A 16,735-nucleotide genomic window follows, 5' to 3' on the forward strand; every position below is an offset into this window, starting at 1 on the left:
GACGCACCTTGAGTAAATAAAATTCTAACTTAATTTAAAAATCTATGGAGATGCATATTCGTAAATATTACAGAGATGCATCTCCGGACATTATTTGTTTTAAAATGTGCCATAACCCCTTCTCCTTCCTCACTTCTAAAAAAATAACTTTAAAACTTTCTCAACTCACATTCTCTCAAAATTAACCAACCAAGTTCAAACCATCTTCCATCAACATCAAGTACCTCAAAGAGATCATGCAACACTGACGTAAACTCTCAATTTGTAAGTTTTTTTTTGTAACCTTTTTTTTGGTATAAATTTGTAGAAATTGACGATTAAAATTTATGAAATAGATAGTTTTTGCATGATTGCTAGTTTATACATAATGGGAAATGTGTTTGATGGTTAAAAGTAACGATAAATGCATTATTTTTTGGGTTTTGGAAGGCTACATTACAACCATTGACGCAACAGAAAGTTACAGGAAGTTCTAGAGATGCTTATCCGGAATTTCTCAACGTTTGGATTCTCAGGAACCGGAGCTACATCTTCGTAATTTATCTGTTTGCTTTTTTTTTTATTTTCTTACTTGTAGGGTTGCTTGTAGTAATTGTATGACACTTGTCTGGTTTACTTACGTGTATTATGGCTGATACAAACGACATACTGAGGCACAGGAGGATTGCACAACATGCATTTTTCAGGAGGGAAAATAATCAGGTTTCAGAGGCTCTTGTTCCCTCTAGCCCAATTCATGCGGAGGCATCGACTTTTGGGGTTCATGCTTCTCCATCTTCTTCTCCCAATAGGAGACGAGTGTCACCTAGTGACGTATCATTGCCTCCATCTTCCTGTAAGTGATAGGTTTCACCTATTTAGACGCTAGAGGTATTCGAGTCACCAGAGGTACCTGAGGCACCTGTGTCACTCCAGGCACCAGAGGGACCTCATGCTGATGAGCCAGTTCCACCTTAGGCTGATGAGGCTGATGAGCCAGTTCCATCACAGGTATTTGGAGGAGGACCTCTAGAGTTGTCATTGCTGCCTCTTTACCTGGACCATACTGCCAGACATATCTAGGACAAATAGGTGAAATTAGTTAGATGCATTCTTTTTAAATTACATTTATTATTGTATTACAAGTTTCTGATATTGATTTATTTTTTCTACAGGACAGTGATCCTCTAAAATTTATTAACCATGGGAGGAATATTACTTGCTTGCATCAGCCTAATGACGAGTGGTTTCAGACTAATTTGTCTCTATTTGGGATGAAGGACTTATGCAAGACTGTTTATATTAAGGTAAACCATGATATTCTTAATGCATTTGTGGAGAGATGGCACACGGAGACCTCGTCATTTAATCTGCCACTTGGTGAGATGTCTATCACACTCGATGATGTATCGTGTTTGCTACATCTTTTGCTTAGGGGGAAAATTTTAGATCATGGGAGGATTAGAAAAGAAGAGGCACTAGAGTTGATGGTAGACTATTTGGGCGTTGACCTAGAGGCCGCCATGATGGAGTTGGAAAAAACCAGAGGGGATCATGCTAGGTTTGAATTCCTGAAAAAGGTATATACATACGAGCTCCTTAGAGAAGAGCAGGCTCGAGGTGATGAAGAGTAGGTGGGGCTCCATAGAGAATATGTTATGAGAGAATACCTATTATATTTGGTTGGCACTGAGATTTTTATGGACAATAGTGCCACTTATGTGGATGTCGTATAGCTATGATACTTCAAGGACTTTGAGTTGGTCCATGAGTAAAACTGGGGGACCTCTTGTTTGATCTACTTGTACTTGAATTTATCTGAGGGTTGTAGGTGGAAGATGAAGTAGGTAACAAGAAGCATATATTTTTTACGGTAATATTTATTGGTCTTTTAGTGTTTGTATCATTTTCATTACATTTTTACAACGCCCTTACTGATGATTTGCGTGTTCCAATACTTTTTAGGCTTGTATCCTCCAATACTCCCCACACATCTCCAACTGGTTGTATGTACCGACCTACATTCTTATGCATTTTCCCCGCTCAGAGGGAACCATGCGATATAACCATTCAAAGTGTATCTTGACCACTTGGTAGACGAGGATATGCATTTTAACAACTATGTCGATCACCGTGAGACGCGACCATTTGATGACATGGTGTTATACTTGAGATGGTTGGCTTGTAATTCACGTCTGGAATTTCCTCATTTTCCTGAGTGTGTCATGCGTCAGTTCGACTACAACCAGACTATTCTCAAACACCCATTTGTCTCAGCTTCTCCTGCTATGACACGTAGAGATATAAAATGCCATGTTTAATGATTATCTTAGTCATCTGGTACCGGATGAGGCACATAGTAGCATAACTGAGAGCTATTAGAGCTTTGTCGACAAGTATATTAGGTGGTTCTTCAGGGTTTCACATTCATACATTGTGCAGGATGCTCTAGGAGATCCACCGAGACTAGCTCATCAGGAGATACTAGAGGAGGAGCATGCATGGTTAGATCCTGCTCATGATTTGTTTCCTAGATGTCGTTGCATTATGGATATTTCATAGTCAGACTTTGGTAGAGGTATCTTTCTTGATGAGTTTGAGGTGAGGGATGTCCTAGATGCCATTATGATAGAGGAACGAGAGGCATTGATGTACTGGATACAACGTCGGAGGGCGGGGGGAAGAGGAGGCTGAGGAGGTCTAGTCTGACATACACAGTAGTTGATAGTATTTTTACTTTACATTTATTATCGATTTTATTTTATTTTGACTTATTTCGACTATATTGTGTATTTCGACTTCATTGTGTATCGACTGATGACTTATTTCGACCATCTAGATTTATATATATCATTTTTTCCATATCGATTGTATGGTTTAATGCTCATCATATAACATGGGTATTAACATTTATAAATCAGCATTTTTATACGAGTAACCATAAAACTAACTATACTTGCACTGTTTTGATAGATTACTGAGATGCATCTCAAGAAATCCTAAACAGAAATGCATCTCCAGATCAATAAATGTTTAAAACGAACCTTTCAAAAAAGGATACATGGGGGTTTGTTTTGAAAATTTTCAGAGATGCATCTCCGGATCAGTTAACGCTTTGACTTAAGACAGGGTGCATCAAAAATGCATCCCTAGAATTTGTGGGACATTTTAAATTTTTCATATGGTGTTTTTCCACCCCATATTATGGGATAACCCCCCTGTAAGACCCCAATTTTGATCCTAAGATCCCTCATGCTATCTCATCATATGCATTAGCTTTGGGATCACACCTTGGCATCATCCTCACCCCTTATTCATTGGGATTGCATTAGGAGAGATCACCAGGAACATTTGATTGTATCATAATTTTTTTTCATTATTTACTAACCAAAATACCAAAAATATGTCAATGTATAGTTTGTTGCTTTTGTAGGTAGTGTGTGTGTTCACCCATGCTCCCTCAAGCTCATATCTAGGGTTTAAGACCCTTAATGCAAGGAGATCAATCAAGATATGGTTCATATTGACTCTAGACATCATATATGGATCCTCATGATCTTCACATATCATTTTGATCAAGAACTCATCAAGAGTTTGAAGCTTGTTTGCCTTGGAAGCCCTAATTCATCTAGGTATCTTGTGTGACTTCCTCAACAAGTTTCTTCATCATTTGATCAAATATTTCAAGGGATACTTCATATTACATACTATTACACATATATGATCCTCCATGAGTCCCAAATATCAAGATAATGTCAAGTTAGCAAGTTGGTTCATGGTGGTTGACCAGAGAAAGTCAACTGGTCAAAACTGGGGTTCCCTAGACCCTATCTCCTACAATTTTTGTCATATGAAAATGATTCAAAGATAAAATTTACTCCTTATTACATTAAAGACAACTTTAATGTTGAAGTCAAGAGCTAGTTTTTCTTGTAAAGTCATTTTTTATGGTGAAAGATTATAGGTCATTTTGTCTGAACCCTAGTTGAGAGGTCAACTTTCAAAGACCATAACTTGCTCAAATTTTATGACATGAAAGCCATTCAAGTTTCATGATTAAATTAAAGATGTCCTATCCAACTTTTATGTTTGAAAGAAGTTCAAATTCAACTTGCAAATGCATGTGCCAAGAGGAAACATTATAGGTCATTTTTAGGCCACTATCATTGAACAAGTGATTTTCCTTAACTTCTAAAATGCATAACTCCTTCATGCCAAATCCAAATGAGGTCAAATTTGTGACCAAATTAAAGAGGTTTGAAATATCTACAACTTTGACGGATGAACGTTTTCCATTTGAAGTCCATAGCAAAAGTTATTCAAGGTGGAAGAAGTGAACATTTGACTTGGTACTTAGAAAATTTTCAAATATGTTTGATTTTCCAAACTTCCACCTCAAAACTCGTCATTATACAAGCTTCAAATGGAAAAGTGTTCAACATGAAAGTTGTTCCCCTTGATCTCACCTTTCCAAAAAGTCAAAGATCATCTCATATGGCCAAGAAATGAAGGACTTGCGCATGGGTTCTTTTCAAAGGACCATTTGGATGGATTTCACCTTCACATTTCAAATTCAAATGCATGGCCACATGACATGATCTCAGCATTACACACAAGCGATTTTGGACTTGAATACATCACATGATGGGCCTATCACACGCCCATGCAAGCATGCAATGCAAATTGCTAAATTTGGCAAATTTTGGAAGTTTGTGGAAATGAATCACATTGGCTATAAATACAACCTTCATGGCTCAGAATTGAGGACCTCATGCCCAAGCTTTGAACTTTCAATCTAAACCCTCACCATTAAAGGATAATCTTGAAGGTTTTCATTTGAAAATCGAGCTTCAAATCTCATTTTGTTTTGAGATTGAAATTCCAAGAGTCCAAGCCTTTCTTTGAGCCTAATCACCTCCTACAAGCTTTTGAAACCAAGCAAAGGACAATTGGAATCAAGATAAAGCAAGGTTGAAGCTCCCTCGAAGGTGAATTTTCAGAAACTTCATCTCTTCGATTCTCTCTCAATTCTTCACTATTTTTTTGTGATTTTTGGTTGGCTGAAGTCCTACCAATGTAGGCAACAAGATTGAGTTGCTTTGAGGTCAAATCGAAGTAACCCAGTTCATGATCCTCAAAATTCAAATCTCTGTATCTTTTTATATACTTGGAATTGGAGAAAATTGAGACCAGATTCAAGCTCCTGAGCATTTTCTCTTTGAAATAGTGTCCTTGTTTTTCATTTTTCATTAAGTTGAGCTTGGACCAGTCTGGTGGAGGTCACTGGAGAAGATGACTGGAGCTAGGGCTCCGATGGTGCGTTGGCAAAGCCCAAGCCATCTGATCTGGTTCAACCGTTTTAATCTTGAGCATCCATTTTGATTATTAATTGTGCAACGCGTTTGACTCAGGTGTTTGTCGAATGCACGCGCTTGGCCATCAGATCTGCCACCTCAATTAATGAGGGAGATCTGATGGCCCTTATTTTTTTGAATTTCTTTTTAATTTTTGATTTTATGTTTAATCCATTTATTTTGTTTAATTCATAATAATTTCATTTTTAATCCAAAAAATATGGGACTTTCACCAAAAATCTTTAAATATTTTTCTCTTTCATTTTCTGAATTAAAATTATTTTTTGGATTGATTTTGATACTTTTCATGAATTAAATGTTTTGGTGCATATTTTTAATTGTTTAAAAATATTTTTAATTGTTTAAAAATACTTCTGACTTTTCAAAAATGATGAAATTTTTTGTTTAACGTCCTTTGACCTTGTTTAACCTAGGATAAATCTCTTGGCCATTTATTTGGTGTTTTGAAGAGGTTTTAGGTTTGACCAAATTAATTTATATTTTAATGCATTTTTAAATTGATTAAATGTGTGAAAATTATGTTGAGCCATTTTTATGGTCTTGTGATGTTTGACTATTTGTTTGGGCCTTGGTTAAGATTGATTTGACTTTTGTTGGATTAAAATCATTGGATTTAGGGGATTGATGAAATGTACATTTCATCTCCCAAAATGAATGAATGATTTTAATTTGATAAAATTCCTTTCATGACCAATTTGTGTTTCTCTCATTCCCCCCCCCCCCCCCCCCCCTTCATCTTCATCCCTATTCTTTCCCATTCCTTTCATTGACCAATGAAATCTCAAATATCCTAGGCTAATTGGTTCATCCATGACCTTGTGTTAGATGAACCAATACAAGTATGGATGAGATAGGTCCATGCCTCTTGATCTTTTCTTTTAGTGTGTGGTATGTTTTAGGAGTTTTGTTCATTATACCAAATCTCTAACATGCATTAACACCTAATTTTTTATTGCCCGACCTTAGATAGTTGTGACTTCTACATAAGTCCAATTACAATTGCTTAACATAGAGCTAAATTTGACCCTAAAGGCATAACATTCTAGTAAGTGAGATTGTAAGTCTCCCATCCTTCACGGTATTGTGTGGAAACTTGACCTTTTTTCCTTCCTATGGAAGATGTCTTGGTTTAAGGATCCATGCTTGTGAATGGATGGTTGAGTGTTCTCCAAAGAATGACTTAATCAATTAAAAAAGCAAAACACCACTAACATTTAACTAACATTTGACTAACTCTTATTAATATTGTTTTACTTTCAAGTCATTTCCTTTATGAAATTTAATTTCCAATCATTTACCATTCATTTCCATTTCCATTTCATTTAACTTGTTTATGTTTATGTCATTTTTACTTTGCTCATTTCAGCCATATCTTGTGATTGTATATATTTGTTTGTGCATTTTGATTTTGTTTGTGGCCTTAGAACCTTACAACACTTAATAAACAACAAAAACCCTAAAAAAAATATTTGGCAACATTCCCTATGCAAAAAGGACTTGGCCAATGCCAACATTTTGAAACCAAGCTATTGTGAACTGATCCTTCATCTGATGCAAGCCCTGAACTCTATTTGAATTCTTCTGTCACTTTATCTGTGTGCTAATTGTTATTTTGATCTTGTGTCTAATGCTTTCTTCTGAGTTGATCAGGGAATATTTCATCTGATACATGATAAGACAAAGAAGACTGTTAGCTATGAAGTTGCTTGCTTGGATGTGGCTATCTTTATTTGATGCCTTGATCTTCTTGATGTTTGGAGATTGCTATCTGCCTGTTGATTATTTCTTGATTCAAAGTCTAAGGGAAATGGGTTTCTATATGACATTCTTGTCTGTTGGATTGCATCTCATTGGTCAAATCTTTTTAACTCGTAACTTTTAATTTTATGCTTAGGATAGCCTCTTCATCGCCTCCCACTTCTTAAATTTCAAAATCTCTCCCCATTTTCAAAAACTTTCTTTGCTTGTGATTTCGAACTTAGACCTTATTTCAAGTAGAAACTTTGGCCTTATGCCATTGAACTTTTGAACTTCTTTTTCTTAAATCAAACTTGTAAATAAATCTAATCATATTGACTTAAAATTTCAAAAGACAAAAAGAACTAACAACCCCATTCAAACTTTTGGCCCTTTATGCCTTTTCTTATTAAAATTTTGTTAAAAGCAATTCACCAACTTTGAAATTGTTACCACGAACTACGAGGTTTTGATCCCTCATTTTTATGTTGGTATGTAGGCACAAGTCTGAAGGTCTTGTCAAACACAAAAATATAATCAATGAATTCTTTTCTCATCCTTACACTCTATTTTTCTCAAACATATTTTATACCAAAAACACATACACACATAAAAAAGGGCTCCCTAGGAGTACCTAGGACACTTTGGATGCTAACACCTTCCCTCTGTGTAACCAACCCCCTTATCTGTAATCTCTGGCATTTTATTAGTTTTGATTTGAAAACTTTTCATCTTTGGGTTTTATTCATACTTTTCCCTTTTCCCTTGGAAACAATAAAAGCACGGTGGCGATTCTGGTTTTATTGACGTTAAACTTATCCATAATTTGATGGTCATGAATTTATCGCTACAGAAATTAAGTGGTGACTCTGCTGGGGTCTAGTCCTCAGTGGGTTCAAACTACTTTTCTATGTGTATATATTTGTATATTTGATGTTTGTATATTTGTTTGTATGATATAATCTGTTTGTTGTGCTTGGTGATCTCTGAGTGGTGAGATAAGTTCTAACCCGAACTTGATTGAAATTAATATAGGAGGATGGTATAGTCATGTTCAACTTGTGTGGAGTAGTCCTTAACAAGTTGGCTTGAGAGCCATCTACTCAGTGGAGACCTTTTTAGAGTTACTAATGTCACACAAGTCATTTGTGGTTAGGCATTACTTTCTCTGATTTGGGGTCCGAGAAGCTGAGGACCGTAGAACATTTAACCCAACTTGGCCTATTTAGGACGTAGTGTAGAGACTGTTCAGGTGTATACTTGATAACAGTTGTTACACGATACCACACTCAGACGAGTTTCTCTTGAGAATATTATGGATTGATGAGTCAGTCATCGTAACCTGTAATATCCGAAAGATGGGATTAAGACTCTGGGAACTTTCATAAAACATGATTTATAGGTTTGTATCCTTAGTACACTCCTTTGGGATGGTTCTTAACCCGACTCCGTGCTCGTGACTCACAACAAACCCATTAATTTTTGGTTGATCCGATCAAGTCTTTGTTGGTGTAAGCCCTAGAGGCCAATACTTTTGATACTTGTATCGAATTATTTATTAATAATAAAAGGCTTTTTCTTTATTACGTTTGTTTAATAAAGTCCCTAGAATAGCTAGTCTGTTTAATGTATCAAGTATGACTTAATCATGAGATCACATTAAACATAAGGACACTATTCTTAAAGTATCCGTATTCGAGCTTTAGTGTGAAGTGGGATAACATTAAAGCATTAAGACTATTATGTTTGTAGACTGATGATCACATCTCATGGATCATGGATAAAGAGTTATCAAGTCTTAAACATAGGTATGAATATTAGGAGTAATATTTATACCGGATTGACCCGCTATGAGAATACTATATAGAAAGTTATGCAAAGTGTCATAAGTTATTCTCATGGTGATAATGGTGTATACCACTCTTCGACCTGAAACCACTATGGACCCTAGATGTAGAGTCGAGTACTTTATTGCTGATCAAACGTTGTCCGTAACTGGATAACCATAAAGACAGTTGATGGGTACTCCACGAAGCATGCTGAGGGACATGAGTGACCTATATGGAATTTGCCCATCCTGCATAACAGAATAAATGTCTATGGGCCCAATATTGAACTAGACAAGGATGACACGGTCTATGCCTTGTGTTCAATATAGACATAAGGGTAAAAGGGTAATTATACACATAAGTATTATCACAGAAGGAATTGTTAGATCACATGACATTTTCGTGTCTTGGGTAGCAGTGATGTGTTGCTAGATATCGCTCACTGTTTATTATGTTAAATACATGATTTAATATAATTGCCAATGCCGCGAAAACCTACAGGGTCACACACAAAGGACAGATTGATGAGAGATAGAGTAACTAAGGAATACCGTAAGGTACGGTGCCCTTAAGTGAATTATAGAACATCGTAAGGTACGGTGTACTTGAGTAGAATACGAAATATCGTAAGGTACCATGGGCTTAAGTGATTTTGGGCATATTATAAGATATGGGCCAAAATACACTTAAGTGGGCTTTTTAGCTTGAAGCCCACACAAGTGGTTCTATAAATAGAACCCTTGTGCAGAAGCATTCATTGCGGTTGCATTATTTTCGTTTTCTCTCTCTCTCTCTCTCTCTCTCTCTCTCTCTCTCTCTCACTCAAAGCCTTCATTCGTACCAGCTAGCACTGAGATTGAAGGAATCCGTTCGTGTGGACTGAGTAGAGACGTTGTCATCGTTCAACGTTCGTGATCGCTCCGTGGATCTGCATCAAAGGTTTTGATCATCACAAGAGATCTGCACCAAATGTTTCAATCGTCACAAGAGGTAAATATTCTATCACTGATCATGACCATTCGTAAGGATCTCTAAAGGAGAAAATTTTAATTTCCGCTGCGTTTTGGACCGCAATTCTCCTTCAGTCTTGTCAATATCAATGGAACTTGGGTGTTGATAAGGTGAAAACCATAATCCACCAAAATGGATGATTGATCTTGATGATGACTTGATCCATCCTTTGACCTTTGTTTGTGTTCGCCTTGTGTGTGATCCCTTATTTGTGATTGTTGCATTCATGCATACATACGCATCATGACATTCATCACAGAAAAATAAATTTCAAGGAACTAAGGTCTTGTTTGCAAATATTTTTAGACCATGGATTATGGACGAAGGAACACTAAGAAGTACAGTTTTAGATGTCCTGATTTGAAAGAGCTAAGGAAGTTATCATCCTTTATACTAGATCCCTTGGACTTTAAGCAACATCATGAGAAGCTCTTGTCTGTATTATCTGCTGATATGGTTGAAGGACTTTTGAGTGTTTTGGTTCAGTTCTATGACCCTCTCTACCGATGCTTCACTTTTCCTGATTACCAGTGTCGCACCTCGAAAAGTGCGATCCCTCGCGATGGACACGGAAAAAAAATTAGTTCGAACAGAGTCGCCACCGAACTTTATTCATTCCAATGAAGGAATAGGAAAATATCGATAAAACCTTTAAAAAAAAGAATAATGGTCTCGTAACCATATTCGGGTTCAGGAGTCGATTATGCAAGGGGAAGGTATTAGCACCCCTCACGTCCGTTGTACTCAACGGGAACCTTTTAGTCTAATTTGCTATTTGAATGTTAGTTGATTGTTATTCGCTTTCTTTGAGTAATTAGAATAGATAATAGATATGGATAAGGACCTCAGAAAGGAGAAAAGGGAGGTTTTTTATTAGTGTGCTCACGAAGATACAACAATCTCCTGCCTACGTATCCTTATGGTGAAATAAGGAAATTAGAGCATTCGTAGTTCGGGCACTACGATTGGTTGGTGTTTTTTAATGAACGACTGTGTAAATCGCGTTCTAAAGGCTAAACATTGGTTTTTCTACTCTCGGCGGAGGCTTAAGCACTGGTTTGTTGTGCGCATTAGAAAGGATTAACAGTGTTCTTTTTGAAAATATTTTCGGTCACGCGGGGGTGACGAGTTGAATTGATGTGTTTGATGTTTTGTTTGGTTGGTTTCGATCGCACGGGGGCGAGAAATTGGGTTTAACGTGTTTGAGATATTTTTGAAGAACGACAAAAGATTGAGCAATGTGGTGCACACCAATCGTTCAATTCTTTCGGGGAACAGTAAGGCGACCGCCTTCTATTCCTTTCTTCGTTCGAATTATTTTTGAAAGTTTTGTTTGCGGGTGTTGAATAGTGCGGTAGTGAGGCGTGCGCCTCCCACTTTCTTATTCTAGAAATAATGAGGCGTGCGCCACCTATTCCTTTATCCAAATTTATTTAGCGTGTTTTAATCGGAAGTCGGTAATTTGAGCAATATGGCAACCGCCAATCATTCAATTACTCGAGAAATGGTGAGGCGAACGCCTCCCATTCTTTTCATTCGAAGTTTAGAAATTAAAAAAAATATTTAGAAATTATATTTAATTTAGAAGAAATGTTTTTGAATTTGAGTTTTGATAAGGTTTTAATTAGTCGACAAGAACTCGAGCAATATGGCGAACATCAATCAGTCGAATGCTCGAGAGATAGTGAAGCGAACGCATCCTATACTCTTTTTCTTCCCAAGTAAAAATTATAAAATTAAAGTTTTTTAGAAATTGTGTTGGTTTAGAAAAGCAATTTGAATTTGCATGGTTGAAGCTTTAATGGGGCGACAAGAATTTGAGCAAAGTGGCGTGCGCCAATCATTCGAATTCTTGAGAGATAGTGAAGCGAACGCCCCCTTTACTCTTTTTCATGCGAAGTATATTTATTTTAAAAAGGTTTACACACTTCAGATAAGTGGAGAAGAAATATCAGTGTTGATTGAGAGGTTATCGCGTTGGTTTGAAAACGACTTGTAAAATAATTTGACTTGGTTTTAAAAATGTTTGAAGATTATTGAATCGATGGTGAAAAAAGATTTGCTTATTTAATTGCGAACAAAATTAATAACAAGAAAAGTCATCATCAATATTTAACAATGAATCAAACTAGTAATTATAAAAACAGATTAAGTACATATAAATTATGAGAAAGGGGCAAGCAAACATATAGGGGTATGGTGAGGAGGCAAAATTGGCTTTTAGACCCAACCCATTAACAAAACCCAATTTAAACCATAAAATCTTAAACGATAAATAAAAATTGAAAGGGGAAATAAAAATTGGCTTTCAGAATCGTTGCTTATAAAAATTGACAATATCTTGTAAAGCACTTGAATCCCCTCAGAGTCAGAGTGTATTGATTCCAGAATCTGGGGATGTCACACGTCGTTTCTTTAGAGTAAGAACCTGTTAGCCAAAAGCTACACACTAGACAAAAAACCATTAGTGTATAAAATAGTTCTATAATAAACAATGCATTGTTATCATCAAAACTAAAAGCTAGATGTAGAACCAAATCTTATTCTAACAGTATCCCCCTTTTTGGTGATGACAAAACAATATATTTTGATGAATAATTTTTACATGGTTTAATCACATAAAAATATCAGAGCGAGGTTTGTAAGCTCCCCTTGAATTTTATACTATTAAAAATTATTTTTCATCTTAGAATGTTAGAGTTAGGTTTGTAAGCTCCCCCTGAATTCAAGACTAAACATAATCCTAACACATATAAAAATTTCAATAAGCATGAAAGAAATAACTTTCCATAAAGCAAATGCCTAGTTGTTACTCTCTTTCAGAAAGGAAGACACTTGGTTACTATCTGATTGATATCTTCCCATGAGACAAAAGTGTGGTTATAATGGATGAAGTAACTTTCCATAAAGCATCAACTTGGGTTCAGAAGTAACTCATTCAGAGTCCTACTTGAGTGTTAGAAAGTCTGGTTATCAACATTATCACAGATCATGATTTGTCAGAGCTTTCATATCCTTGTTGAATTTTTTATGAGAACTGATGTCAGGTTTCATATCCTAGTTTTATTCATCAGGTTCAGAACTTGTATACATCTGGTTCAGAACTTTGTCTAGTTCAGAGCTTGTATACGTCTGGTTTAACTTAAGCACCTGAAACACTTGGTTAACATGGTGAACTTATTCAAAGTTCTCATAAGGGTTACCAATGTCATAAATATATAAAATATGTTTGTATTTCAGAATTGGAAATTAGATATATATAAAAAGCAATCATTCTTTCTCCCCCTTTGTCAATATTCAAAAAGAAATTAAATACAAAGTAAACACAATCATTCCAACAAAAAAATATATTCATTTCATTCAAAGAGAATTTAGAGTACAGAAAAAGAATACAGAGACAACAACAACAAAGTTTTTAAAACTAAGGTTTAAGAGGGGGTGGCGTCACACAAAAAAATATATTCATTTCATCCTTTCTATCTTTGATTTCCTTTCCTTCACTTCAGAATTCTCAGCAGAAAGACGCTCCAAAGCCTTCAGAATGAATTTCCTAGAATTTATAGTCTTCTTTTCACCATAGACACTTCCAACTTCTAGAGTAGGCTCAGAAATAACCAGAGGAGCCTGATCTGGAGAAGGAGGTGGTGTCACAACAGGATCAATAAGCTGAAGCAATGGAGGAACCTTCTGAAGTATGGGTTCAACAATACTAGAGAGTCTCGTATGGAAGTTCCTATTTTCTTCCTTCAAGCAAGCAATCTCCAACACTTAAGAACTGACTTCAATCCATATTTTGAAGTTGTTGGTAAGAGATCACACCTCAAAAAGGTTTGTGTTATAAGCACACGCCTCAAAGAGGGAGTGGAATATGCCAGCAACCTCTCCTTCAATTAGAGTTAACAATTCATCCAAGGGTGTAGGGTGAATGTTGGTTTGAGAAGGTGTTTGTTCATAATAGGGTTTGGGAGTTCTACCAATACGGGTTATGTGATCAACATCAGAATCAGTGTCAGAATCAAAGTTTGATTCGACAATGGGAGCATCTGAGTGAATAGGGAGAGATAATTCAAGATATAATGGATGGTTACTTGGATGGATGAGTTGGGATAAAAGAGAAGATGGTAAAGGTGAATGAAATGGTGGTATAATAGTGGAGGTTAGAAGTTCAGATATAAATGGGAGGGTGGTGGAGTATTGACATTTGGATTATTGGATTGGTGAGCAGAAGTAGGCATGGATTTCAGAACAAATGGAACAATGTATGGTATTATGGTTGGGATGGATGGAGTGATAGTGGGGGGTGTAATGGATGAACTGTTAACATTCGTAATCATACGATTATCAGAAGGAACATAAGTTCCACCAGAAGTAGCTTTAGAAGCTCTGGGTTCTTCATCAAAAGTCTCCCTATTCTCTATAGAAGCTTTAAACTTTTTAGCTATCCTTTGTAGCACCTCAAATTTGCACCTACCATTTGTATATACATTTTCATGTTTAGGTCATTAACATTGCATTGTTCATTGCATAGTCCATCATGTCATCAGGCAAGACTGGCATCAGGAGATTCAACTGTGCAAGGCAACAAGAGTATTCTCCATGGAATCAAAGCCCTAGGGTTGGTACCATGAGTTCATGTGACCCAAGGATCATTTTGAAGTGGTTTGGCCAAGTATTGAAAGCTCAGAGATCATCAGTCCATGTGCAAATCATCTGAAACCCTAAAAAGTCAACAGAAGTCAACTGTCAATTTAACTATGGATTTGGAGGTGGGAAATGGTCAGTGATGCCTCATTCATGTGTAAACAAGTCTCATTTGACATTTCAAACATCAACATTGAAGGATTTGAAGTCAGATCAAGACTTTCCAAAAATAGCAGGTGACCTATAATTTGAAGTTTCCAAAAATGGAAAGGTTTTAAACCAACTTCAACTCAAGATTACATTATCAAGAAAGCTTCAAATGAAATTTTGTTGAACATGAAAGTTTTAGATCTTTCACTCCCATTTCCAAAATGTCCAAGATCATGAATTTCTCATGTGTGGTTGAAGAGATATGATCAAATCATGGCAAGGTGTACTTGAAGATTCAAATGGACATAACTTCTCAACCAAAGCTCCAAATTGGATGGCTCTTTTTGCATTCTTCTCATTTTGACCTCCAGTTTCCAAATCATGCATTGCATTGTACAAATTATCATCACATGGACATTTGGTAATTCATTTGATTTTTGGAGGGAAAACATGAAGTTTAAATTTGGTGCATTGTTTGGACATTCCACCATTACCATTGGCTCCAAAATGTTTTTTTAAGTGAAAATGAGTACAATTTCGTGCACTGTTCACATGCATTTCCATGCATAAGGGTGAAAAGCAAATTTGCACTTACACTCCAAAATGACTAATCCTCTTAACATTTGGCTTAAGCATGATTAAAAGAGTGATTAGCATGGCATATATAAAGCAAACCCTAACTGTTTCAGCATTAACAACAACTCATTTTTCAGATCTAGAAATTTTCATCAAATTTTCTCTCAAAAATTTCTTCAAATTTCTTCAAACAATATCCATTTCTCTTGCTTGATTCATCATCCTGAAGTATCATTGATCAAGATTGGGCGTGGAATGGAGTGAAATCGTGCCTGTTTGTTCATAATGGAAGCTTGGAAGCATTAATGGTGAATTCGAATTCTGGTGAAATCAAGAGCAATTGAACCTCAATCTTCCTTCCAATCACCTCAATAATCATTGTAGAGAAGCTGTAAAGCATTGCCAAGGCCTATAGCTCGTGATTTCTAGATCTGCACTTCAAGAGGTACCTAAGTTGCTTTGAGTTCTTTTGAACTTGCTTTTACTTTGCTTGGTTGCTTAACCACTGAGGTATAACTCTCTGACTTCATGTAGTCTGGAAGACCTGTCCTGTTATGTGGGCAGGCACCTGTCTGAAGCCCTCCTTAAGAGGCAATGCTTGTGAATGTTTATCTTTGTGCCAAGCAGGTAAAGACCTCTTAAGAGGCAATTGGCAGATAAAAGAGATGTGCAATCCATCTCCTGCTATTCAGTGTGTCATCCACTTTGCTCACACCATGTGTTGATGCATTGTGGATATTAACCCAAGATCTTTGTTGTGTCAGTCATATGTGGAGAAGAGTTCCTACTTTCTGAACTCCCACACCTTCATTTGTCTGAAGCTCTCCCAGGCCAGGGATAAGAGCTGTGAGGTCTTACCCTCACTTCCCATTTCATCTGCTTCACCCTAACTCTCAATGTTAGGGTTAAGAGCTAACTACATCCGATTCCAGTTGGTTTTTGTTTCACAGCCTAACCTTGTATGAGCCCATTTGTTTGCATATAGTGTGTGTGCTTGCTTTGTGTGCTTGTATGTATTTGCTGGTGCTGTTTAGGATAGCTTGCTCCCTGTGCAAGTTAGATAGAAACCTTAACCTAGGACTATGGTGAATTTGCATGATAACTTCTAGGCTCGAGTCGTAGTCTCCCTAGTAGTTTGTGTCTCCCTTTGTATCTGGTTAGGCTAGTCCTTTTTCCCTGCGTAGGGGAACTACGTCGCCCTGATCCTCATACCAGATGAGGTACGTAGGCAGGAGATGAGCTGATCTCTCCGGGCGCCCTTTTTCTTTTTCAACCCCTTTGTGTGTGTTAGGAGTCTGACATAAGTCCAGCGATTGGCAGTCGGTTTCCTGTGTGTTTGTGTTTGTTGTGTGCTCGGAGTCTGATGTAAGTCCAGCGATTGGCATTTGGTTTCCTGTGCGTGTTTGTTGGTTCGGAGTCTGATGTAAGTCCAGCGAT

General features: G+C 36.7%; 1 protein-coding gene across 1 annotated transcript; it reads left to right on the forward strand.

The window, feature by feature from the left end:
- The first annotated feature begins 627 nt into the window (after nt 1-627).
- LOC127102495 (uncharacterized) lies at nt 628-1,613 on the forward strand. Its single transcript, XM_051039862.1, has 2 exons — nt 628-835; nt 1,126-1,613. The coding sequence occupies exons 1-2, from the start codon at nt 628-630 to the stop codon at nt 1,611-1,613; spliced, it is 696 nt and encodes a 231-aa protein (XP_050895819.1).
- Nucleotides 1,614-16,735: the final 15,122 nt, after the last annotated feature.

Source organism: Lathyrus oleraceus, chromosome 7, assembly GCF_024323335.1.
Source record: "Lathyrus oleraceus cultivar Zhongwan6 chromosome 7, CAAS_Psat_ZW6_1.0, whole genome shotgun sequence".
Classification (NCBI taxonomy): domain Eukaryota; kingdom Viridiplantae; phylum Streptophyta; class Magnoliopsida; order Fabales; family Fabaceae; genus Lathyrus; species Lathyrus oleraceus.

What these genes read in the sequence shown, in the direction of transcription:
- LOC127102495 (XM_051039862.1), top strand. Translation starts at nt 628, where the DNA reads ATGGCTGATACAAACGACATACTGAGGCACAGGAGGATTGCACAACAT. An exon ending in ATCATTGCCTCCATCTTCCT is followed by an intron (nt 836 to 1,125) that starts GTAAGTGATAGG and finishes TTGTATTACAAG; the next exon opens with TTTCTGATATTGATTTATTT.